The sequence below is a fragment of the Mustela putorius genome, unplaced genomic scaffold (assembly GCF_011764305.1).
Source record: "Mustela putorius furo isolate JIRA1106 unplaced genomic scaffold, ASM1176430v1.1 tig00000508_pilon_pilon_pilon, whole genome shotgun sequence".
NCBI lineage: Eukaryota > Metazoa > Chordata > Mammalia > Carnivora > Mustelidae > Mustela > Mustela putorius.
This window is the reverse complement of record NW_025421402.1, coordinates 5750358-5776763: the sequence shown is the minus strand read 5'-3', so window position 1 is coordinate 5776763 and position 26406 is coordinate 5750358. Positions and strand designations below refer to the sequence as shown.

Below are 26406 nucleotides of genomic sequence, written 5' to 3'. Positions count from 1 at the left end.
TTGAAGTTTTTGTGTTCCTATCCTGTTGACCCCTTGAACACTGAGTTTGAACTACTGGGTCCACTTTTATGCAGATTTGTTCAGTAAATACAGCACAGTACTAGAAATCTATTTTCTCATCCTTAGGAATTTCTTAATAACGTTTTCTTTTCTCTAGCTTACTTTATCGTAAGAATGCATGTGACATACAAAATATGTGTTAATTGGCTGTATGATTGGTAAGGCTTCCGGTCCACAGTAGGCTATTACGTGGTTAAGTTGGTGGGGGTGGGGGGAGTCCAAAGTTATACATGGATTTTCCCTAAGACATATTTTAGAACAGTGAGTTCATCATCATGTTCAAATAATTGAAAAAGTGTTGCTTGTGTGTATTCATAATTGCAGTGGTATCCTGGGTGGAACAAGTAGAAGTTCCATGTAATGATAGCTGCTCCTCATTGGACAGTCGTGAGAGATTAGGTGTTGTTACTGCTGTTTTACAGGTGAGGGGTAGGGGGGAGTAACTTGCTCAATGACATACAACTAGTAAGTGGCAGAGCCAGGATTTAAACCCAGTTCAAAAATGTGTGTTTTTAACCTTGTGTGCTCTAGTGAAATTTTGTATTGTCCTTCCAGTTCTAGTTGTTGATGCTCATTTTACCCTGAAGAGTTGGTGTAACTTTGGCCTTTAAGAAAGGGTATTTTGAGGACATAAGAATGTTTCTTTGTTTTCGACTTGAAGTAGAACTTCTATGCCCTTCAACTTAAGTATTACTCATAAATGGTGTGTTTTCATCCCAGTATATCTTCTCAGTATTTAGTTTACACAGGAGTAAGTTCATAAAAAGTGATTTCTAGGGGCACCTGGGTGGCTCAGTGGGTTAAAGCCTCTGCCTTCGGCTCAAGTCATGATCTCAAGGTCCTGGGATCGAGCCCCACATCAGGCTCTTTGCTCAGGCGGGAGCCTGCTTCCTCCTCTCTCTGCCTGCCTCTGCCTACTTGTGATCTCTGTCAAATAAATAAAATCTTTTTTTTTTTTTTTAAGTGATTTCTACCTGAAATAAGGTGAATCTGCAAGTAATGGAATAGTATTTTTCTACTGTTGTTTTGAAGTATCTTCAGAAGGCAGGAAATGAACCAAATTATTATTCTAAGTCATTAAATGAATTATTATGAGTGACCCTTGTTATCATAGATCTTTTATTTAAATAATTTTTTCTTTTCCCTCTAACAACATTTATGGATGGATGCTTCCCCCCCCCCCTTTTTTTTTTGACGTAGTTAGCCTTTAGACAGATTTGCTTGGGATTTTAAAGTCTGTGATAAGTAACATTTATTATCTATATAAGATCTGATAATTTTGGCCATTTTCACAAAATTGAGAGTAAAATATTTTGTGTTTTTCAAATGAGGGAATGGTTTCTGAATTTATTGAAAAATAAATATTGAAAAATATAAATTTGATTACTCCTGTAATATCAGTATAGTCTACATGGCTTTTTTTTTTTTTTTTTTTAGTAGTTCTGCTTGTTAAAAACCATGATAGAAGAAAATGTACTAAATAGTTGCCCTTTTAATTTCTTCAATTTAAAATAACTAGTTACTTCCTATGGAGGAAACTAAATTTTATTTTGTCATTTAGGGCAGTGGAAAATAAATGCCTGATGGGCTGAAGGCTCCCGCATACATCCTCTCGCACCACAGGATTCCCTTTCCCACCGTGACCCTTTGCAGATGCCAAGTCCATTTGCTCATCAAACACGTCTAGGGGTACCTGGGTGGCTCAGTGGATTGGGCCTCTGCCTTCTGCTTAGGTGTTAATCTCAGGGTCCTGGGATCAAGCCCTACACTGGGCTCTCAGCTCAGCAGGGAGCCTGCTTCCCTTCCCTGCCTGCCTCTGCGTACTTGTGATCTCTCTCTCTCCTTCTGTCAAATAAATAAATAAATAATCCTTAAAAAAAAAAGTCTTGATTTTGATGTTCTGAATGAAGGAGAAACAACCCCTGTCCTCAAGAACCTCACATTTAGTAGGGAAGACAGAAATTCAGTAGATGATCCAGTATCAGTAGAGGATTAAAGGTGCTGAGAGGAAGTGAGTTTGGATCCGATATGAGCGGGAGTGATGCGAGCAGCAGTGTAGACCAATTGGTATGAAACAACCTGATTGGAGGAATTACAAATTTCCAAGTTGCTTAAGTGGCAAAAGATAAGGCCTTCAGAGACTTTAAGGAGATTGGATATTATCCTCTCAAGTATCTTATAAAATTGGGTTTCTAACAGAGCTCTTAAATTTGGCCCTAAGAGCAACAGATTTGAGTGTCTGCTTTTTACCTTGCTCTGTGGTTGAAAAGGAGGGGAGGAAGGAAACAAGGAAAGGAGGGGGTAAAATGTGGGGGAAAGGCTACAAGACCATTGTTACTCTCAGGAAGCTCAGATTAGTGAAGAAAACAGCCACGTGAGGTAAGAAGTATGATACACAGAATAATAATAGCTGACCATTTGCAATTGAGAAAAACTCTTCCTTGAACTTTAACAGTAATTTTATTTAAATTTATCTCATAGGAGTGCCTGGCCGGCTTCGTTATGTGCGACTCTTGATCTCAGGGTTATGAGTTCAAACCCCCTATTGGGTGTAGAGATTACTTAAATAAACTAAAAAATATTCTGGCATAACGTTTTGGATCTGTCCAGCAATTTAGGCCATCGGTTCCAACAGAGAAGGATCTGAGGCCCAGAGAAATTATGTGATTTGCCCGAAGTTCTAGAACCAGAACCTAATAGGAATCTTAACAAAGATTCTATACTTTATTGTGTAATTCCATTCTGGAGTATTCCTGGTACCAGACTAAGGAAGTAACTATAATTAGCAAACTGTTAAAAAGCTGTTTATGTTGAACCCACACTTAATCTGATCAGGAAGCTAATAAACCAGTATGTTTATTGCTCCTTTGTTTTCAAAGCCTTAAAGTAGCTAACACGTTTTCTCTTTTGTAGGTTAAAAATTCCTGTTTACTTAGTTGCCCTACATATTATATACTCTTCACTGTTCTGGTTAGCCTTCTTTATATAGTCTCATAGAATAGATCGATTGATAGATGGTACCCAGAAATCATACCATTATTTTAGTTGCTTTCCCACCAACATGGATAAACTAGAATTACCAGGCCTGCAATTTCAGAACCTGTACATTACCTACTAGAGATTCAGATTTCAGGGCGCCTGGATGGCTCAGTGGCTTAAGCCTCTGCCTTCAGCTCAGGTCATGATCTCAGGGTCCTGGGATGGAGCCCCACATCAGGCTCTCTGCTCAGCAGGGAGCCTGCTTCCCTCTCTCTCTCTGCCTGCCTCTCTGCCTACTTGTGATTTCTCTCTCTCATATAAATCAATTTCTTTTAAAAAATTTTAAAAAGATTTCAAACTCCCTCTTCTGGATACTTTCCTTATCCCGGTTGCATGTCCCATTTTTCTTGATCCTAAACAATGCAGAATATAGTCAAAATTCTGTTTTTCATAATATCTATTACTTAAAATCACTGTTTTGTTAAAACATAGTAGGCATTTAATTATCAGCTCCCCAAGTAGTCTTTTTTTAATAGAAAATATTTTATTTTTTAATTGTGGTAAAATCACATGAAATTTATCATCTTAACCATTTTTAAGTGTACAGGTCTATAATGTTGAAGACATTCACACTGTTGTGCACCCAATTTCTAGAACTCTTTCTCTTGCAAAGTGAAACTGTATATGTCGTTGACTCACTGTACCCTTCTCCCTAGCATCCACCATTCTTTTTTTTTTTTTTAAGGTTTTATTTATTTATTTATTTATTTGACAGACAGAAATCACAAGTAGGCGGGGGGGGGGGGGGGGAGCAGGCTCCCTGCTGAGCAGAGAGCCTGATGCGGGGCTCCATTCCAGGCCCCTGGGATCTTGACCTGAGCTGAAGGCAGAGGCTTTAACCCACTGAGCCACCCAGGTGCCCCCATTCTTTTTTTTTTTATTATTTTATTTATTTTTATTTCTTTATTTTCGAGAGACAGAACATGAGCGGGGGAAGGGCAGAGGGAGAAGTGACTCCCACTGAACAAGGGACCCCAGTGCGGCACTCCATCCCAGCACCCTGGGATCATGACTTGAGCTCAAGGCAGATGCTTGACAGACTGAGCCACCCAGGCGCCCCTGACCACCCACCCATCTTTCCTCCCTCCCTCCCAATCCCTTCCCTCCTTTCTCTTTCGTTGTCTTGTTTAACCCTTTTTTTAAAGATTTTATTTATTTATTTGGCAGAGAGAGAAACAGGGTACAAGCAGGGGAAGCAGCAGGCGGAGGGAGAAGCGGGCTCTTCACTGAGCAGGAAGCCCCATGAGGGGCTCGATCTCAGGACTCAGGCATCATGACCTGAGCCAAAGACAGCAGACACTTAACCAACTGAGCCACCCAAGCATCCCTTTTTGTTTCTTTTTTAAAAGATTTTATGTATTCGAGAGGGAGTGCATGTACAAGCGGGCGCGGGGGATATCTCAAACAGACTCTGCTGCGGGGCTCACTCTCCAGACCCTGAGATCATGATCTGAGCCGGAACCAAGAGTCAGACACTTAACCCACTGAGCCACCCAGGCGCCCCCCCAGGTTTTATTTTAAGTAGTCTCTACACCTAACAGGGAGCTCAAACTCAGAATCCCTAGATCAAGAGTTGCCTGCTGTACCAACTGAGCCAGCCAGGCGCCCCCATCATTGTTTCTGTCTCTGAACTTGACTGCTCTAGATGTCTCATACAAGTGGAGTTAATGGTCATGTTTTTAAAATCAATTTTCCTAATACATCGGTATCATTTGTTTATAAAACCAACTGCTTTTAATAAAACATATGTAGAGCGCATTTTATAGTTTTGCACCTGAACTTACAGAGGTAGTACCATGAAAAGATAATTCCTTGCTGGTAGACCAAAGAAAAACAGAAGGCAAAAACCCTTAAGAGCTTTTCTTCTCCTATGCCAAGTGTATGGCTGTACCCAGTTGTATGTATGCTTGATCTGAGCTTCCTGTCTTTCGATATAAATGATGTCTTAATCTATAAAATCAGCAATATTCCTCGCTCAGGCTTAAGGGTAGTTGATGGCATGTTTCTTTTAATGATTTCAGTTCACTTACTTAGTATCTAAATGGTACAGTACCTCAAAGGCTCTTTTGGAAAGCCAGGCTATTTGGATACTAACAGGGAAGCTTTTATGTTAGGAATTTTAAACTTTTAGAGTGTGAAGTAGGAAAATGGAAATTAAGATTCGTTCAAGTTGTTAAAGATGGCTTAACTAGTAAGAAGTACTTAAAATCATTGAGTCAAGTTGATACATAAATTTATGAGACTTTCATATTTTTCTTAATTACAGACCATTTTAATAAAAAGCATCCTCTGAACGGATCAGTTATTTGTTTCTTCTATATAATGCTAGATCTGCTGTCACCATAATTTGTATCTTATAATGTAACTTATATTTAAAAATCACTGCCTTAAAAAAACCTCAGTAATAATTTTATCAGGTATACATGTGTATGTGTGTATAGCACTAAGAATAAAAATGTAAAGCATTTACAGTTTTTGTTGGTGCACATGGGATAGTTCTGTGTCACTTATGAATATATGTGGTGGTTTGGCTCATTTTGCTGTTTAAGTGTGTTTTGGGAGGTGGGAGGTTTTGAGGGAGAGAATAGTATTTGAGCTATCATTGAAATGAGCAGTAGGAGAATTGCAGTTTGAAATACTTTTGGTTTCAACTTTTCTATAACAACATGTGAAGGTTTTTTTGGCTGAAGTGGGGGCTTATTGAAAAATAATTTTCAGGGGGACGCCTGGGTGGCTCAGTTGGTTAAGCAGCTGCCTTCGGCTCGGGTCATGATCCCAGCGTCCTGGGATCGAGTCCCACATTGGGCTCCTTGCTCAGCAGGGAGCCTGCTTCTCCCTCTGCCTCTGCCTGCCATTCTGTCTGCCTGTGTTCGAGCTCTCCCCGCCCCTCTCTGATAAATAAATAAAATCTTAAAAAAAAAAAAAAGAAAGAAAAAGAATTTTCAGGGGCGCCTGGATGGCTCAGTGGGTTAAAGCCTCTGCCTTCGGCTCAGGTCATGATCCCAGGATTCTGGGATCGAGCCCCAAATCGAGCTCTCTGCTCGGCAGGGAGCCTGCCTCCCCCTCTCTCTGTGCCTGCCTCTCTGCCTGCTTGTGATTTCTGTCTGTCAAATAAATAAATAAAATCTTTAAAAAGAAAAATAATTTTCACAGAGCTAGTTCTAAATTTGTTTATGAAATAGGAATGTGTGTTCTAATATCATAGAAAAGTCCTATATTTTTATGATCTTAATTAGAGTCTCTTCTTTCTACAGAAATAGGAAGGTCGTTGACTATTCACAGTTTCAGGAATCTGATGATGCTGGTAAGTTTCATGATTTTAATAAATTGTAAATTATGTCAGGATCTGTCATCCAAAACAAAAGTTGAACTTGCATGAATTTTAGCTTTCCTTAGTAAGTCATTGATAATAAATACTTAAATAATTTTTTCTTATCTGGTTTTGGATTCCATAGTTTAAATATGTAGTAATTCTGATGAAGTATTTATTAATTGATAATGTCTCCATCTATAATCACAGCAAAACTTTTACCTTATATTAGTTTAAGTTTTTTGCACCATAAAGTAGCTAAGATGAAAGTACTTTCTAAAACATCTTGGATTGTCAACTAATTTATCATGGAATTAATAGTATGTCTTTCTTTTTTTTTTTTTAAGATTTTATTTATTTATTTGTCAGAAAGTGAGAGCACAAGCTGGGGGAATGGCGGGTAGAGGGAGAAGCACGCTCCGCACTAAGCAGCGAGTCCGAAGTAGGACTCAATCCCAGGACTCTGGGATCATGACCTGAGCCAAAGGCAGATGCTTTATCAACAGAGCCACCCAGGCATCCCTGAGTAGTATTGTCTTAAATCTTAGCCATAAAAGTTACTTTAGAATATGCCCTTACTATCATTATTTTCCAGATGCATTTGCTATTCTTTTTTTTTTTTTAATTTTTTTAATGCAATTTTACTTGTAAAAGTAATATGTGCACTTTGGGAAAACTTAGGAAATGCAGAAATATAAAAAAGAGTAATAACATATAATCCAGCCTCCCAGAAGAAATACTAACCCTTATTAAATGCTGCTAAATACTTGCAGTTATTCATTTAATCCTTAGTAGAGCAGTCCTATTAGAATGGGGAATACTGTTATTGCTTACAGATAAGGAGATTGAGGCAGAGATATTATGCAAGGTCCCTTGATTAGCAAATGGCCATTTTAGCCTTTTTGTTTAAAAAGCCTGTGTCTTTTCTCCCTTTTAAAAATGTATTTGGGGGCGCCTGGGTGGCTTAGTGGGTTAAAGCCTCTGCTTTCGGCTCAGGTCATGATCTCGGGGTCCTGGGATTGAGCGCCACATCAAGCTCTCTGCTCAGTAGGGAGCCTGCTTCCCCTCTCTCTCTGCCTACTTGTGATCTCTGTCTGTCAAATAAATAAATAAAATCTTAAAAAAAAAAAGTAGTTGAAGTCTTGCTGTAGAATTTTTGGTTCTGGGGGTGCCTAGTTGGCTCAGTGGGTTAAGCCTCTTCCTTCAGCTCAGGTCATGATATCAGGGTCCTGGGATCGAGCCCCACATCAGGCTCTCTGCTTAGTGGGGAGCCTGCTTCCTCCTCACTCAGCCTGCCTCTCTGCCTACTTGTGATCTCTCTCTCTGTATGAGATAAATAAATAAAATATTTTTTTAAAAAAGAATTTTGGGTTCTGTCCTCCTCCTATCCCACTCCTGCTTATATTTATCCTGTTATTAAAAGTTATTTGAGAAACTCCTGTTAATGGTTTTATGATATGCCATTGTGGAATTTATAATGTGTCCAACCATTTAATAATTGCTGAAGCTCCAGACTACTTCCAGATCTCTTCACTATTATAGATAAGAGTGTAAATAAAATAGAAATTGTAATAAGAGTGTAATAAAATAGAAATCATCAATTTTGGGGGCGCCTGGGTGGCTCAGTGGTTTAAGCCGCTGCCTTCGGCTCAGGTCATGATCTCAGGATCCTGGGATCGGGTCCCACATTGGGCTCTCTGCTCGGCAGAGAGCCTGCTTCCCTCTCTCTCTCTCTGCCTGCCTCTCCATCTACTTGTGATTTCTCTCTGTCAAATAAATAAATAAAATCTTTAAAAAAAAAAAAAAAGAAATCATCAATTTTGGGGATACCTGAGTGTCTCAGTACGTTGAGTATCCGACTCTAGATTTTGGCTCAGGTCATGATTTGGGGTAGTGGGATTGAGCCCCGAGTTGGCCTCTGTGCTGGGCGTGGTCTGCTTCAAGATTCTCACTCACATGCATGCACTGTCTCCTAAAATAAATAAGTCTTTTAAAAAAAGAAATGATCAGTTTTTAAGATTGGGTAATTTTCTTTAGTTCTATAGAACTTTGGAAATTGAAGGTATTTTTCTCAAATGTCAGAGTACGCTGCATTTAATACTTTAAAAGTAATTTACTTGATAACAGTAATTGCGTTAGGATTGTAGAATTGTGGGTTCTCTACATTCTAAAATGCTTGTATTGCTTTATTACTCTTAACAGTTCAAGTAAATAGGAAGATGTTGAAACATGGCAGTATCTTTAATAAATTAAAAGGGCAGGATATGAAATGGTAAGAGATATTGGGCTCTGAATGTATTAAAGTAAACACATGAGGACTAAAAGGGACTGGGGTAGAAAACAATTTATTTTTTAAAAATGAAAAAAAATTATTTGGGAAATCCCGCCCCCTCACCATTTAAGTAGCTTGAGAGATAATTTATCTCCAAAAATAAGCAGTGGTAATTTCTATGTAAAAATCATAATACAATTCATTGAATTTGAAAAATGCTCTGTTTAGATGAAGATTATGGAAGAGATTCAGGCCCTCCAGCTAAGAAAATTCGGTCATCTCCCCGAGAAGCTAAAAATAAGAGGCGATCTGGAAAGAATTCACAGGAGGATAGGTAAGAGGCATTATTAATCTCTTCCTGTTTACTCTGCCCCTCTGGAGGCGAGGGTGGTCTCTGATCTCTGAATTGGGGGAATCTCTGTTTACTTCGGGAAAGTGCTTACTGTCCCCTTCATGTTGTTCTGCATATTTCTTCCTATCTCAGTCAACGCTTCTGGAGTCTAGAGGCTACCTTCTTTAATAAGGTCATGAGCTTTGCTTAGACTCAACCTGGAATCCAAGGTTGTCTCCACGAATGCCTTTTTCACTACCTCTAACCTCTGAACATAAGCTGAGAGGTTGTTTAAGTATGTAATTTGTTACCTAACGTTAGTATTGACGTTTTCACTGGAGCGATAACAAAATGAGTGATCTCTCCCATTCAGTCACCCAGCACTGGCAGAATCATAACTAACGCTTCTAGAATCTTAAGCCGTGTAGCTTGCTTTGTTTCACTGTGTATAATCAATTCTCCTTTGTTCAGAAACCTTAATCATTTGTGGGTTTGGTTGTTTTTTTTTTCCCCCTTTCCTTTAGTTTTATAAACAGGCTCACAGGTGTTGTGATTTTAACTGTAATTGCTTCATGAGGCGAGGATATTGTGATTTTTATCTCTGCTGTCACAGATCTACACACTCTTGATCTCAATGCAGCCCCTAAGACCGTAGTGATGGTGATGATCGCTACCGTTTATGATTCTCTGCCAGTCTCTACTAAGGGCTAACCTGTATTTATTATCATTTAATTCTCATAACACCTTTATTACGGTAATAGCTTAGAGGAAGGTTTAGTGATTTATCCAGGGTTACCCTACAAATGGACCAACAGGTTTGGGAACCATGTCTGTTGGATTCCAAAGTCCACGTTTGAACCATTAGGCGATACTACTTCCAAATAATACTGTTAAGTAGGAGAGTTCAAAGAAATGAAATCTTACCAGTTCTTCCAAGATACTTACTTCAAGTACTAAAATCTTACAAAGCCCCACACAGAAATCTTTCCATTTTTGAATTCACAGGATGCTAAATTTGTAGAAATAACAGTATTTACCACCAATATTTTCTTTCCTGGAAAATTTCAGAAACGTGGTTTTGAGGAAAAATAAGACAAAATTGTGCTGTGGAGAGACAAGTCTGCCATGGTTTGTAATGTATTTCTCTAATCCAGTTTTATATAGCAGCCCAACTTCGATTCTTTTTTATTATATTCATTTTTTATATTTTCTCTTAGGAATGAATCTCTGTCCCCTGTTACCTGTTACAGTGTCTCAACAATATAATGAATATCTAGCCTAAACTTTTCCTTGTTCTAATCATTTGGTTTTATTTTTCTTTCCTAAATGTCAAGAGTCTTTGAAATACAGTTTTTATTGCCATTTGTGTTAACTGCCTTGTATAGTTTCTTCCATCAAACCCTTGTTGAGTTTTTTTATTGGTCTCTACTTAAAAGTTCAGCTTTTACTTGACTTTATTGTAATGGGACTCAAGGAGTAATGGTCTCTATAAACCCAATAATAAGAGAACTAGAGAACATAATAGTTCTTCGGCATTGTGACTTGTGAATTAAGTGCTTATTTTGCATGAAAACATCTGGAACAGCCCCAAGTTTCAGAATTACAGTGTCTTAGATTGTTTAGTAAAATATCTTTGGTTTTTCTCTTTGTTCAGGAATCTTGGGTTTGGTAGTTTGTCATTTGAGTGTGGTCTAGATTACAGGAAATACCAAAAGAGATTTACAAGTCTTGCTGTTTGAAAAGCTGTGAAGGCAGTTTTTACATATGAGTGTTTCTGTTTTTGTTTGTTGGGATTTCTCATTGAATCATAAAATTTTAGCACTGAAGAGTACCAAGTGATTTGCTTGAGATCATACAAGTAATTAATGGCAAAGGACACTAGAACCCAGATTCTTGAGTTAAGATTTGTGAGAACATAAAGTGCCTTTAAAAAACTGTTCTATAAAACTTTCCATTGACCTTTAAAGCACCTTCTTATTTTTTTTAAGGATTTTATTTATTTATGTGACACAGAGAGGGAGCACAAGCGGGGGGGAGTGGCAGGCAGAGGGAGAGGGAGAAGCAGGTTCCCCACCCAGCAGGGAGCCTGATGCGGGGCTTGATCCTAGGGCCCTGGGATCATGACCTGAGCCAGAGGCAGATGCTTAACCAACTGAGGCGCCTTTGAAGCACCTTCTTTTATTATTTTACTTTGCAGTGATCTTGAGCTGACTTTTATTTTCTCCATGGTACAGGGCAGGTCTGTGTGTTGGTGTTTCTTATATACTAGAAATATTGGAGGCAAGAAATATAAGGAGATAGTTAGTTGATTTATTTTCATTTTGTTTCAGATAAATTTTTAAGGCTATTGTAATTTATATAATTGCACTCCAATTTCCTTTAATAATTGTGTTTGTTGGGTCCCCCAATAATGGATCTGTGATTAAAGGAGCGAGACTGATACAAAGCGAAGGTCAAGCAAAGCTTTATTTCGCACCAAGCATCAGGAATCCTACCGACAGGCAAACAGACGGTCGGGGTCACCCCTCCAGAGAGGACGACCCCTCCCTGCTTTCCAGACTAACTTTTATAGAGCAAAGGCCATGTGGCCACAGGTGGCCAGTGAGATTGCAGCACACACAGGAAACTCCACAGTGACGCTAGGTGACCAACTGAATTACAATTTACCCTAGTAGACATTTGAACCAACCTATCACACCTTGGTTAGGATTGGCGCCAAAAGGCTCCCAAAGGTCGGGGGCCCATACTCCTTGGTAGCTAGGAGTCAGTATGCGCCCCCACTGATTGAATACCTCCACCTGGCCTGACCCACCCTTGTACGTGGACATTGTTACCCGGGACTGGTTTCCCGGACTTGCATTTAAATAAGTTCCCCTGGGGGGCAAGGTGAATTTAAGCTTTACAGCAAAATGGCAGTTCAACCGGGGTGGGGCTGCTCTGGCTGAATGGGCCCTTACATGTTCTAGGTGTTTTTCCCATTGGCACTATCCTTTTAATTGTCTACTTTCTCGCACTATTCACACATTGTGTAATTTACTTTTTGTATTTTTATACTCCGCCTCTGACAACAGAGAGGTTTTTTTTATTACTAAATGTTCCTGTGAAGGGTGCCTGGGTGGCTCAGTCGGTTAAGCATCTGCCTCTGGCTGTGGTCATGATCCTGAAGTCTTGGGATCGAGCCCCGCATCAGGCTCCCTGCTCAGCGGGAAGCCTGCCTCTCCCTCTCCCTCTGCGTGCCACTCCCCCTGCTTGTGTTTTCTCTCTCTCTCTCTCTCTCTCTCTCTCTGTGTCAAATAAATAAATAAAACCTTAAAAAAGAAAGTGGTGTTGTGAACCAGGCTTTATCCACAGGTGAGACATTTTCAGCCCATGTTTGAGATACCTTCTTTTTTTCCTTTGGGTCTTTGGAAGCAGTATTTTCCAAAAGTAGATAAAATTGTGCTTAATCATTAGCATCCCTGTCAAGTTAGGGAAATAATGGAAGCAGTTTCAGTCCTCAGCATCTGTTTGAATATTTCATCTACAGAAGAGGTGTTCTTTACCTGTTAAAGACACTGGGGATCTGTGTTCACTTAGATTTTGATCTAAGACTTTTAAACTTTTCCCGTCTTTCCCTTTCTAGCGAGGACTCCGAAGAAAAAGATGTGAAAACCAAGAAGGACGATTCTCACTCAGCAGGTAGTAAACAGTTATTAATGTAATACGTCATTGATCTATGTCTTCGTTCATTGGACGTTTTAATAAGTGGTTTCATAATAATGCCGGGCACTGCTGTAAATACTGGCATGGCGAACCGCTTTCTATTTTTGAAGAGCAAAGAACTTTGAAATGCTGGTGGCTTACTGCAGTCTCCTGTAAGGGTTTTTCTTAACAGGCTTACACACTCTGTCCCACCCCAAGATTTCTGATTTAGTAGGTCTCAGTGGGACACTGGGGCTTTATTGTTTAAAAATATTTACAGATGAGTGCTCGCTTCGGCAGCACATATACTAAAAATATTTACAGATGATTCTCCTGCATAATTAACATGAAAAACCATTTAAGTGGGCCACCTGGGTGGCTAAGATGGTTGGGCGTCTGCCTTTGGCTTGGGTCGTGATCTCCAGGTCCTGGGATCGGGCCCCATGTTGGGCTCCCAGCTCAATGGGAAGTCTGCTTCTGCTTCTCCCTCTCCCTCTGCCTCTCCCCCTGCTTGTGCTTTCTCTCTCTCCATCTCTGTCTCTGTCTCTCTCTCAAATGAATAAATAAAATCTTAAAAAAAAATTTATGTGAATAATTAACAGACATCAAACTAAACTGATTTGAAAGAGCATATAAAATACAAAGTGATGTAACACTCTAAAGTGGGGAGGGGGTGGAGATGAACTCTGGGGTAAAGAACAAGCAAAGGCTAGTTTCACCCTTCCCTGTTCTAGCTGGCAAGTAGTCCTTCGAAACAGTAGCCGCAGAGAAAGCTTTCTTGGTAAGCATTTAAATTCAAAAGAATTAATAGAGACTCCATGGCAAATAAAATGTTAAATCCTGATTGCTTGTTGGTATTTCTATTTCTGAATTTAACTCTTCTCAGTACTGAGGGTTTATTTTCGTTTTGACCTGCACTCCCCTGGTTTTGTGTCCTGCGTCCCCCTTTAAATGAGATCACTGTTATGAGCCGATACATGGAGGGGTAGACAGAGTTCCACTGAATTCACGCCACTGAGCTGTTTGCTTTCATTCCTTTTCTAGCCTGTTAACCTGCCTGCCTAAATTGTAAAGAAACGTGTTTTGTAACTTAGAACAGTATCATCGGAAGACAGTCTTCCCCTCTTCTATTTAAAAATATTTTTCTAGGGGCGCCTGGGTGGCTCAGGGGGTTAAAGCCTCTGCCTTCAGCTCAGGTCATGATCCTGGGGTCCTGGGATTGAGCCCCGCATCGGGCTCTCTGCTTAGCAGAGAGCCTGCTTCCCCCTCTCTAACTGCCTGCCTCTCTGCCTACTTGTGATCTCTGTCTGTCAAATAAATAAACAAAATCTTTAAGATAAATAAATAAAAATAAAAATATTTTTCTAGGGGCACCTGGGTGGCTCAGCTAATTAAGCTTTCGACTCAGGTCATGATCTCAGGATCTTGAGATCAGGGTCCCTGAGTCTGGGTGGAACCTGCTTTAGATGGCGTCTCTGCCCTTCCCTGCCTCCACCCACCCCCCACCCCACCCCTGTGCTCCCCACCTGCCCCACCCCCCCACACGTGCATTCTCGCTCTCCAAAAATTCTGGCTTTAGTTTCTAAAAACCGTGAATATAGATTGAAATGTAATTGATAATTTTAGGGCAACACAGTGATTTAAGTTTAAAATACATTACAGGAAGCATATATTCACACCTAAATCAGCTTCATGACTACTTAAAACTCCATGCCTACGCTATTTTTCTGTGCAATAATGAGGACATAATCTTTCTCAAGTTCATTCTTTGTATTTTAGCTCCTCTTTTGTATATTTTGTAGGCATTTTTAAGGATAGACTTTACCCCATTTGAATGAAATGAAGCTGCAGGTTCTGTCTCATACTGGCTTTTCTAGTCAGCCGTCCGATAAACGCACAACTCCTTGATCGCTGCATTGTAACTTTGATATTACAGAGGACAGTGAAGATGAAAAAGAAGATCATAAAAATGTACGCCAGCAACGGCAGGCAGCCTCTAAAGCAGCTTCCAAGCAGAGAGAAATGCTCATGGAAGATGTAGGCAGCGAAGAAGAACAAGAGGAAGAGGACGAGACGCCATTCCAGGAGAGTACGTGCCGCTGGCTTGGTACTTGGGTGGGGACCAGAGTCTGTGACCGTGACCTTGACTACTGCATTCTTGTGGCTGACAGACGTTACAGCCAGCCCCTTAAATTCGGTATTTGCTATCAGAAGAGATGGCTCTTTTTGATACTGGTTGATATTTTAAGAGCCTCAGGGATTCTCTTGATTTTGATGTCCATCGCTTGAGCTCAACTACTAAACCAGCAATTGTTAGAGTAACAGTTAACATGGTGGGTGTTGTGATGAAGATTTGTATTTTGGCTTCGGAGCCAAAGGGGTAGACCTCCTCCCCCAACAACAACAACAAAGTGTTAATAGCAGAATTTAGGTGTTTTACACGTTACTCAGATTAATAAATGTATGATTTTTGCTTTGTCTTTAGCTTTCTCGTTTCATTTATTCATAGTTGGACCAAAGACACTAAATGGGTTCTGTTTGATTTTCCTGGTCTCCCCCGTACTATAGGGGAATGAGGGAACTACCAAAAGTTGTTTGATTAAAAAAAAAATATATTCGGTGATATCTTCAGTTTTTATTCATATTAAGTTTTATCTCTTCCTGTTTTCGACCGACTCTTTAAACAAGTCAGTTCTGCAACGTGTGTGTGTGTGTGTGTGTGTGTGTGTGTGTATATGCGGGCGCTAAGCCCCGTCCTACATGTAGGGCTGGTGAGGACTCCAGCCAGGCTGGCGGCCCAGCTGCCCCCAGAATCCGAGAGTGTTTGACTCCCAGATCCCATCCTCCCGTCATGCTTAGCGCTGTCTCCCTTCATTCCCTTGGAAGGATGTATACATTAAGTTGGACGTTGAACTTCTTCTTTCCTCTCAGAAGATTCCGGCAGTGATGAAGATTTCCTAATGGAAGATGATGATGATAGTGACTATGGCAGTTCAAAAAAGAAAAACAAAAAGATGGTCAAGAAGTCCAAACCTGAGAGAAAAGAAAAGAAAATGCCCAAACCCCGGCTAAAGGCCACAGGTGAGTTGTCTACAAGTACAGTTAAATGGCTGCTTTGAAACATTTCAAGGAGCAGTAAACTTTCTCTACAGAAATCCTTCATTAGGCCTCGGCATTGACCACACGCCTCACAAGAATAAGAATTCTGCAAGGATCCCGTCTTCCACACTGGGAGGGATGTCTTACTTGTTAGGAAGGCCAGTGGCCCCTGCAAGAGTCTGGCGGTGCAGCACAGGGTTTGCAGCAACCCGTCGTCCTGTGGTAGAAACACTCCAATAGTAGAGCTGTGCCTGTGCTTTTTCCTGCCCATATCACAACCCCAGCAACTAGGAAAAACCTGAAATGGGGAAAATGCACACCCGTAATCACAGATTTCAGGCCTCCGATGTGATCCTTACCCCATCCTTTGTGCTAGAATAAAACCACACTTGTCAGCTTGGATTCATTTTCTTGGAGCCGTTGTGAGTGCTGCCAGTCTCCTAGTCACAGCTTGAAATCCGAAAGCTACATTTGCTTTGTTTTTTTTTTTTCTGACAGATAGAACTGGTGATTTTTTACATTTTTCACTCGTTATTTCTTACAGCTGGGAATCACAGGGTTGTCAAAAGTGACTTGAGGAGGGCACCTGACTGGCTCAGTGGTAGAGCATGTGACTCTCGATCTCGGTTGTGAGTTCGAGCCCCGTGTTGGGCTAGAGTTTACTTTAAAAATAAATAAATAAATAAATGACAAATCCTTGGAAGAAAAGTTTTGAAAAATCTGATGACTTCAGTTTCTACTCATGTTGTTGTATCCATACTTTTTGAGCCGCTTTTTTTTTTTTTTTTTTTGACCTGCTTGTTAAACCTGAGTTTTATCATAAACAACCTGTGTTCACAAACCACTAAGGATAGTATGCAGTTTCTGTAGCATCCTGTTTCTTTATTATAAACATCACTGCTAACACAGCACCAAGAGTGTTGGCAAGAGTGATCGGGAACCAGTGCCCCCCCTTGATGTGTAGGCAGCTGGGCTGTGGTCCTTACAGATTTAATTCTTTTTTTTTTTTTTAAGATTTTATTTATTTATTTGACAGAGAAAGATCACAAGTAGACCTAGAAGCAGGCAGAGAGGGGGGAAGCAGGCTCCCTACTGAGCAGAGAGCCCAATGTGTGGCTCGATCCCAGGACCGAGATCATGACCTGAGCCAAAGGCAGAGGCTTAACCCACTGAGCCACCCAGGTGCCCCTATACATTTAGTTCTTAAAGTTTTGTTTTGTAGCTGATTTTTTTTTTAATATCTTTTCTTCTCTTCCCCATGTTGGTATTTTTCTTCTCCCAGTGACGCCAAGCCCTGTGAAAGGCAAAGGGAAGGTGGGGCGCCCTACAGCTTCAAAGGCATCAAAGGAAAAGACTCCTTCTCCCAAAGAAGAAGACGAGGAACCAGAGAGCCCTCCAGAAAAGAAGCCCTCGGCAAGCCCTCCACCTGAGAAATCAGGGGACGAAGGGTCCGAAGATGAAGCCCAGTCTGGGGAGGATTAAAAAAGTGATGATGGTTTGGGGAGAGATTTTATTAAAAAAAAAGAGAAAAAAAAAAGAAAAAAGAAAAAGGGGGAAAAAAAGAAAACCTACTTAAGATAGAACATGGTTTTGGCTATGGCTTGACTCATGGGCTTTCAGTGCTTTTTTCCTTTTCTTGAAAATAACATTCTCTCTCTCTTTTTTTAAGAAAACCATTGTAAGTTTAATTTACCTTTTTGTCTGTTGGTCCTCTCTTCGCCATCACCCATCTTTCCCACCGCTTCCCAATGAAAGCCATGTCAGAATAATCACTGGATTGACGGCTTTACCTTTTTATTTTTAATGGAAGGTATACCACAGTTGTAAAGCAATAAGATTTGAGATGAACACTACGGAAATTTTGTTTTTTTGCTAAATGGTAGAAAATGAACCGTAATCAAAAAACATAGAAGGGTTTTAGTTAAAAATGATTGCTTCTCTCTCTACCTGGACTTAAAAAAAATCAGCTGTCATCTAATACAAGTTTATATGTCTATATACATAAGTATAGATGTCTAAAAAATCATGATGTTAAACTTCCCACTGATGGGGCAGGTAGGACATAAAGATGAATTCTGAATTGTTACTAAAAGTATTCCTATTTTTTACCTTGGGGGCAAGGCAGGGCATGGTGTTACCTGACCTTGTTTGAGGGTGTGGTTTTTGGGGGGGATGTTTTGTTTTTTGTTTTTTGGGGTTTTTTTGTAAATTTCATCACTTGTTATCTCAAAGAGACCCGGAGCCAGTGATCCTTTTATCCTGCTACAGTCTTTCAGGAACTTTAAAAGAACAACAACAACAAAAAAAAAGGCAAGGGCCACCAAAACTTAAATCAGTCTTGATTTCCTATTTCATTCTCTAATGGTTCATGTTTTTAAGTATATATGTATCTATTCTGTTTCTTGGATAAAATTACCAAGGATCAAAAAAAAAAAAAAAGAAAAAAGAAAAGAAAAGAAAAAAACCTTTAGGATTTAAACAGCAAGATCTATACACCAGAGTGGATTTCTTCTTAACTGACAATGTTTAGGTTTTAAGCAAATAAAGTACCAATTAATGTGAAACTCAATCACAAAGACTTGAGATTTTTCCTTTATGAAAACAGAAAATTGAAATTCTTTTATGCCAAAAATGTGCATTCCGATCCCATGAACCATGCTCTGTTTTTATTTGGGGATAGAACACTTCTTTTCACATACCTACCCTCCCACTTCCTTGTAGACACATGCAGTGCATCTCCGCTTCCTGCTCCTACTAGGGTCCCACTGCATACCCCATCCCCAGAGCCCGCCAGCTCTGCTCTGGAACATGATTTCCCCCAGCCTCTCTCTGCTTCCTTCACGTTCTGTGCTTGACTAAGAGGGAGTGTGGTAAAGGCCACTCCCACACCCTTCAGTTTGCTTTTGTCCCTCTCCTTGTGCTCCTGCTTTACTGCTCGCCTTGCTTAAAGCAGAAGTTTCAGGGGCTCCAGGCCAGGGAGACCATGTAGTTAGGAGCCCATGTGCCGCCGAGAACAGACTGTCCATGCCTTACGAAAGTAATCAGGAGATAGTTCTGTAGGTTTGATCCTCCATATCCTGATAACCACGAGCTCATGGGAGCAAGGGTTAGGGGGCTTAGTGTGCTAATATGTTGAAAAAAAAAAATAGTGAAATTTAACCTTTGCCTTCTTATGTAGGTGTGCTGCTTCGGTATCTTAAGCGGTTTTCTTTCTGTCTTTTATGTTAGAGCATGTTTTTCTCTCAGACCACGTGGCTTTCTTGCAGATGTTCCTAGGACAAAAGGTTATTTAAGGAATATTTTTACTCTGATTTTTAAGACACTTTAAAGACTGTCCTTCCTCTGTGACTTTTTAAAAATAACACCCAGTGGCAGAGTCATTTCACTGTTGCACACTTGTGTGTGTTAGAGAATGAATTTGGAGACTTTAGTACTTGGCCAAAAATGCGAAACTTGAACGTATGTTTCAGTTGGATTATTATCTTTCATGATGGTTAACTTTAGAGTCGTGAACTTTGTAATGAGGGGGATAAAGATTATTCTATTTGCTTTAGTGGGTTTTCGGGTATCCAATTTTAACAAGAAGGTTCGTGTTCATCTAGTAACAAAAGACCTCTCAGTGTTTCCACCATGCACTTCTGTTTTTAGGGGTTTGTAACTTTTAAGTCCTACATTCCTAGTAACATTTGGACTTTTCTTAGATTATGTTTCGTGAAGATGGGGGGTCGGGGGTCTTTTAAAACTTTAGCCTCGGTATTTTATGTAACTTGGTCTCTAATATGTTAATCTGCACCAACATCTCCGTGATATACGCTCATTCTTTAGAGGTAATCTTGTCTTCTAGGTGACTTGTGCATTTGGTTGCGATCCCTTTTTTAAAAAATTAATTCATGAGATTGAAAAATGTCTTCTATATTTCTAATGGACTAGACAGAAGGATCTGTGTCCCCAAATGAGACAGGCTCTGAATGACCTTTGTTTTCTCCACTTTTTATTGATGACTGAAAACACTAGGGTCTTCCCCTCCAATCATGCAAGCATGCAGGAGGACAGCTGTGGTGTCTCAACTGGAAATAGGTGCTCAATAGACAGGCTTGACTGATTGCGACATCAGAACCGGGTCACAAGCTAGAAGCTGACAGTGACTGGCCATTGGCACCACCCTTGACTCAACTCCCGTTTCTCCCTCTAGCGTGCCTATGGTGAAGTGGCAAGAGCGTCACTCACGATCTTTTTTGCAGTGCTCAGGAAGTGGGATGTTCACTGGCAAGGTGCTTGTTTGTGGTACCCGATTTCTCTTAGCTCTTCAGTTTACCTCTGGAACATGGATCTCGGCAGCTATGCTGACTGACACTACATTCTTACCATTCTGTATTTCCAGACGTCCCCTCCCCAACATCCCCCGCTAGAAATGCGTAGCTTGGATCTTAAATCCATAACTTGCTGCTGCTTTTAGCTCTCCCCACCTCAGATTGGAATCCGTGGAGCGGCCCCCCAGGAGGCACATCAATTTCAGCCATAGTGGGTTTGTCCTGCTTTCTTGAAACATCTCTCCCTTTCATAGCCTCACCCGCTATGGCATCCCTGAAGGGAAATTAATGGGTGTGCCCTTTAGGGAGGTAAAGGTGGGAGTGTTTCCCTCCAGAAGAAGAGTAGTTGATTTCCCACCAAGGAGCTTGGATATTGTCCCCCCTCCTGCTACCCCCCCCTCCGCCTCGGTAATTGGTTTGCTCCGTTTCAGTTCTCAGTTCATACTTCTCCTTGGCACAAGTTGAAAGAGCATTTTTTTACAGGTAACAAATCAAGGTGGAATTTGAGGTTATAATCCAGTAATTGACACTTGTGAATATGGTCCGCTAGACTGAACTTGACACCTTTAAAAAAAATCTTTTATCCATGAACCTACAAGTATCAAGTGGATTTTGGCTGACTGGTTGGGAGAAGGAGGTGCTTTTCTTTAAACCAGTTTAGAAGATGCTTTGAGCGTAGTAGGTAGGCGAGGGCAGAATTTACCAGGAGCAACAAGGGAAGCTTTTTATAAAAGATCATGTGGCCATCGTTGCTGTTCTAAAGAGTGGGGGGTTGGATTTGACCAGTTCTTTCTGTTCCTGCATCACCAGTAGCTGCACAGTGAAGAAAACTGTCCCCTTGGGAGTTTGGGAAGAGCAAAACCTGGGCTCAGCTCTTTCATGGCAGTCACATAACTTCAGCAGAACAAGTTAATAGACATTTCCTGCCACAGGATAGAGAAGATAAAACAAGCTGTTTGCTCTTGGGGTCAGAAAATTGTCCTCTCTGTGCATAGAGCTGGGTTTATTAGAAAAGGGACTTAGTTTGAATATTGGGACATCAAGGTATCTATAGCCACGTTTCGATCTACAACCCATTCTCCCTTCATCTTGGGATAAACTTGATACAAAAGGACTCTCTGAATCCCAAATCCCTAAGTTACACCTTTTTTCAAAGCCTAATTCACAAAATTCACAGTGGTGCTGACTGTGTATTAACCACTATTGGGAAAAGTCCTGTCAACCTGCCTGTTGCCATGCCAATGGGGGGAACTGAGCTGATGACATCTGTCTGAGCTGGTGGGATGCCACCATTGTGCATACACTTTGTACATCAGGGGTGAAGGGAGGGTTTTCTAGATTTATGGGGGGAGGGTAAAATTGGGATTTTTTTTTTGGTTGTTCTTTTTTCAATGGGGTGTAGGGGTATAGTACTCAGCTTATGCTCTAAATAACATGTATAAACCCCCCCCCCGAAGTATTGTGTGTGTGTGTGTGTGTGTGTGTGTGAGAGTGTGAGTGTGTGTTTGCATATGTCTGGCAGTAAACTTGTCTTCGGGAAATTAGTGAACTCTTTTCTTCTTTTCCTCCAGAAGTATTTGTTACAAGATTTGTAAATAAGAGCTCTAAGTAGAGTTTGTTTACCATGAACATGTTGCAGCAAACCTTATACACCTAATTCAAGCAAGATTTAAAGAAGGACTTGAAGACTTGCCAGGTTAAGCAGCAGCCAAGTTCTCAGTGATTGTTTGTCTTGATTCATCTTTCAGACTTCGTTTTGGCCATCTCTAAAACTCCCAGTCTTCCCTGATTTTAGTTCTTAATCTTCTGTGTTCTGAGCAGGAAGGATTATAGAGAGGAACCTGTTTAAATGTATTTAATTAGTCCATGGGCTGAGACGGGGGGGCATCCCTTTCTTAATACTACAGTGTTGCTAGGTCCATGATCAGACGCCGGGGGATGGGCATCCTTGTGATACCTTCACGGTGCTGACAGACGCAGCATGGTACTAAGGAAGTTAAAGTTTGAATGTAACCACTTTATTTAAACGATTTTTTTAATTTAAATGAAATGAGGTTGAAGTGAACATGATTTTGTTGACCATGTTCGTGAATTATAGATGCAACGTGCATTGGTAGACTTGTGTGATGGTCTTTTGTGACACTTAATTTTTACATATCCCAGTCTCTGTATGTATCTGCATAGACAAAGAAAAGACAAACTCCTGCTTTCTTTTACTGAAGGGTCTCCAGGACTGCGTGTCTGCTCCTGAGCTCTGTTTTGAGTATGTGTATCCTTTGCTTGTATTTTGTATTAAAAAAAAATAAGAAAAAGAACCCTTTATTGTTGAGCATGTTGGCATTGTCCCCTTTATTTTTTTTTTTTTCTCTTTTTGGGACATATGAAGCAAGTTATTCTTTCTCTGTATCTTTTTTTTTTTCCTTTTGTAAACTTTTTGTTTTGTTTTGTTTAAAAATGGCTTTATAAAAGGGCTTTTATAACCCAGATGTGTGCTCTGTGTACTTCTTACAACACTCTCCAGCGAACACACTCGTGATACAGTGATGACCTTGACCTGTCAGCTCCCAGTCCAGCCTGACTTTAGGGGGGAAACTACTTCCTGAATGAATTCTTTAGAAACTAACAGTGACTATCACTGTTGTTGGTGACAAGAAAGGCATGTCTTGGGGCCCCTGGGTGGCTCAGTCGTTAAGCATCTGCCTTTGGTTCAGGTCATAAACCCAGGGTTCTGGGACTGAGCCCCGCATCCGGCTCCCTGCTTGCTGGAAAGCCTGCTTCTCCTCTCCCATTCCCCCTGCTTGTGTTCTCTCTCTCTCACCATTTCTGTCAAATAAAAATCTTTTAAGGGCGGGGGGGGGCTATGTCTTCTCTCAAAAGTCAAAAGGAGTAATTAATACTTAAAAAGTGTGGAATGAATAGGTAGTAGATTCCCTAACTTCTGATAATCGGGGGAGCACTGGACTGGGTGTACGAGGTTTCCTAGTTAGCATTTTTTCCTCATGTTCACAGCCAAGGCTATAAAGTTGTGGAAGGCAAAATTCTTTAACAATAATATATGGAAGAAGATAATATTTATACTAAAAAATCAGACATTATGTTCAATTCCAGATACCCATATGGACTACACTAACCTGCAACTTAGAGCTAAATATTAGATACATGGTTTAAGATCCCTGTTTAGAATTGGGCTGATATTCTAGCTATTGGGGTTTTAATTCTTTTCAACCTTTCCCCTTGTTTACATTCTTGCCTTGTCATCTAAATATTGTAATTAACATACTAACTCAGCTTGGCTTTGAAATTAAATGCTTTCTGCCTGGTGTTACTGATCAGTGACTAGATAACTTTATTTCTTACAGAGAATTTGACTTCCGGAGAACGAGCCACTTTTCCTCAATAGTCTCTAGGTGTTGCAGGGCACGTGGGTGGCTCAGTCGGTTAAGTGTCCACCTCTAAATTGCTGTTCAGGTCATGATCTCAGGGTCATGAAATCAAGCCCCGTGAAGGGCTCCTTCCTGGGCATGGAGCCTGTTTTTTTAAGATTCTCGTTCTCCCTCCCCCTCTGCCCTTTCCCACTTTCCCCACTCCTGTCCCTCACGCGCTCTCAAAAAATATATCTATATCAATATCTATATCTATATCTATATCTAGGTGTTTTGTGATTAACATACCAAATTTCTGTTTCAGTACAATGCTGGAGAAATGTAGTCTGGTGTAAGGAATTTCAAAAACCATCAGGAGGACAAACATCAGAGGCATAAATAGACCTGTCACTCCCTCCTCTCCTGTCCACTAGCATTACCACACTGTAACCGGACACTGTAGATATTCAGCACTTTACAATAGATGGAAGGGTTTCTGTCTACATAATACTTCACTGAGTTTTTCCAACAACAGACTGGCCAGATGTTTGTTGTTCCTCCAATGTCGTGGCACAGAAACTGGTTCAGGTAGGATGTGGTTTGTCCTGGCTGGTGCTGGGATACAACCAGGCTTTGAAATCAGGTCGTTAGCTCTGTGTGCTTTTGAGTGGTCACAGCCGTTGTTTCCAAAACGGGCCCCCACTATCTTGTATAAGTGGACCCCGCGCTTCCTTCCTGATAACCTTTGGACCATTAGCTGAGCTCTCACTAGCGCTGATGACAGGAGCCCGTCCAATAACTAACATCAAAGATTTAAAAGGAAAAATTTCTTTTCGGTAAGATATGAAAATGTATTGTTAATTTACCTGAAAGTCCTTGTACCCCTAGATATGAAGCTTCAAGTTATTTAAAAGCTTTTATTTTCTGATTATGTCTTAAGATAGTGACTATGGAGGACTGTAATTGACATCTTGGCTACACACACACACACACACACACACACACACAGAGCCCTTATCCTCTGCCAGTAGAGGGCAGTGTCTGCCCTCTATATACTTAGCTAAAGGACTTGTGTGCCCCCCCACCCCCCCCCGCAGCTCATTTTTATTTATTTTTATTTCTCTTATTTTGTTATTTTTTAAAATGAGCTCTAGGTCCAGCTTGGGTCTTGAACTCACGCCCCCAGGATCAAGACTCACATGCTCTACTGACTGAACCAGTCAGGCATCCTCCCAAGTCACTTTTAGGTACTGCCCCCTCGTGCTCAGTATCCTCTGTATCAGGACGTCCTCCCACCTCCTTGCCTGAGACGGGTTCTGTGATCTGTCTGCCCACTTCACACCCAAGGGTATGCAGCTGTCGTCTGTTCTCTATTCTAAGTGGGAAATGGGATCTTGATTCATGCACATCGGTCTGCTTATGTTCTCTTTTCACAACTCCCGAAATCTACGATAATATACCAAAATGAAAGGATATGTTGATATTTCAAAATGCAACTGTGAACTCTCAGCCCTATTTTGAAACAGGTGTTATCTTTTGAAATTGCCCTCCAGCTCAGAAGCCTTGTCTCTTGCACAAGCAACACGAACACATGTTCGCATAAAATGAACACTGGAACTTGTTTTCAAGGTAACTGTGGTACCTTTTGTTCCTTTATCTTGACGGCATGCGTCTTGTTCCCTCCATTATCTTAATAGAATGGACAGGTCCCCATTCTCACATGGTTTGGCCAGGAGAAATCAGCAGCACTCATGGGTGTGCCCTTGTTTCAAAAGTCCTGGACAAATATTGTGAAACCAACGCCTTACTAATTCCAGGGTCAGGGAGTGAGAGGGTGCACCCAGAGTTTCCATCCTACTAAAGCAAATGATAACTTAAAAATATGATAGCAGGGACACCTGGGTGGCTCCGTGGGTTAAGCATCTGCCTTTGGCTCAGGTCATGGTCCTGGGGTCCTGGGATCGAATCCCGCATCAGGCTCCTTGCTCAGCAGGGAACCTGCTTCTCTCTCTGCCTCTGCCTGCCACTCTGCCTGCTTGTGTGCGCGCTCTCTCTCGCCGAGACAAATAAATAAATAAATAAATAAAGTCTTTTTTTTAAAATATGATAGCAAAATGTTGGAAATAATAGTTTGGGTTGACTTAGCTCTAAGGTAGCACCTAGAAATGATTTATCCAAAAATTTGGGCTTTAAGGAATAGGTTATGGCAGATTGTGTATATAAGACTACTATTGGTAATGTGTTAGCTATTAATAGATAATGACATATGTAGAGAACACACATGCAAACCCTTTTAGCAGAATGTGTAAGTTCTAGGCCGATGTGAACCATAATGCATCTAATAGGTGTACACTTCCCACCTCGGGTAGGAACAGGAATACGTAGTCTACATGTGGTCAGAGCTGCCCCGACTACAAGAGATGAGGGTGGATGGTTTAGGCTCTGAAAAAGGTAGGAGGTAATTGCAGCAAGAACAATGATGGCCCAAACCTCTAAAGAAGATGCCCAATTCGGTAATTCTAGCTGACTGGCTATGCAGCAAGAAGTGATTCTCATCCACAGTGAACCAAGCGTGTGTAGTGACAGAATCAATAACAGGTGTGTAGAGACAGTGACATTGACAAACATGTATGCTCTCTTTGGTTTTCTTGTTCGCTCAGTCAGCCTAATGGAATAAAATACTAAGCCTTTTTTTTTTTTAACAGTATATTCTTTTTCTAAGATTTTATTTATTTATTTGACAGAGACACAGAGACAGGGAATGCAAGCAGGGGAAGAGGGAACAGGAGAGGGGGGAGTGCATTTCCTGCTGAGCAGAGCCTGATGAGGGGCTCACTCCCAGGACACCAGGATCATGACCTGAGCTGAAGGCAGCCGCTTAACAACTGAGCCACACAGGCGTCCCACGAAGCCTTCTTAAAATGTGGTCATACTTCTAAAGT

General features: G+C 40.8%; 1 protein-coding gene across 2 annotated transcripts in view; it reads left to right on the top strand.

Annotated features, from left to right (window-relative positions):
* Positions 1-18361, top strand: part of NUCKS1 (nuclear casein kinase and cyclin dependent kinase substrate 1) — a 30654-nt gene extending 12293 nt beyond the window's left edge. Inside the window, exons 2-7 of one of the 2 annotated variants that reach the window (XM_004756438.3) lie at positions 6354-6403; positions 8910-9015; positions 12635-12690; positions 14630-14782; positions 15628-15774; positions 17075-18361. In XM_004756438.3, the coding sequence (XP_004756495.2) occupies positions 6354-6403; positions 8910-9015; positions 12635-12690; positions 14630-14782; positions 15628-15774; positions 17075-17274 (712 nt within the window). In that variant the 3' untranslated portion in view covers positions 17275-18361. Of the gene's footprint in view, positions 1-6353; positions 6404-8909; positions 9016-12634; positions 12691-14629; positions 14783-15624; positions 15775-17074 lie in introns of both variants that reach the window. The other variant, XM_004756439.3, reaches the window with a different exon arrangement.
* Positions 18362-26406: the final 8045 nt, after the last annotated feature.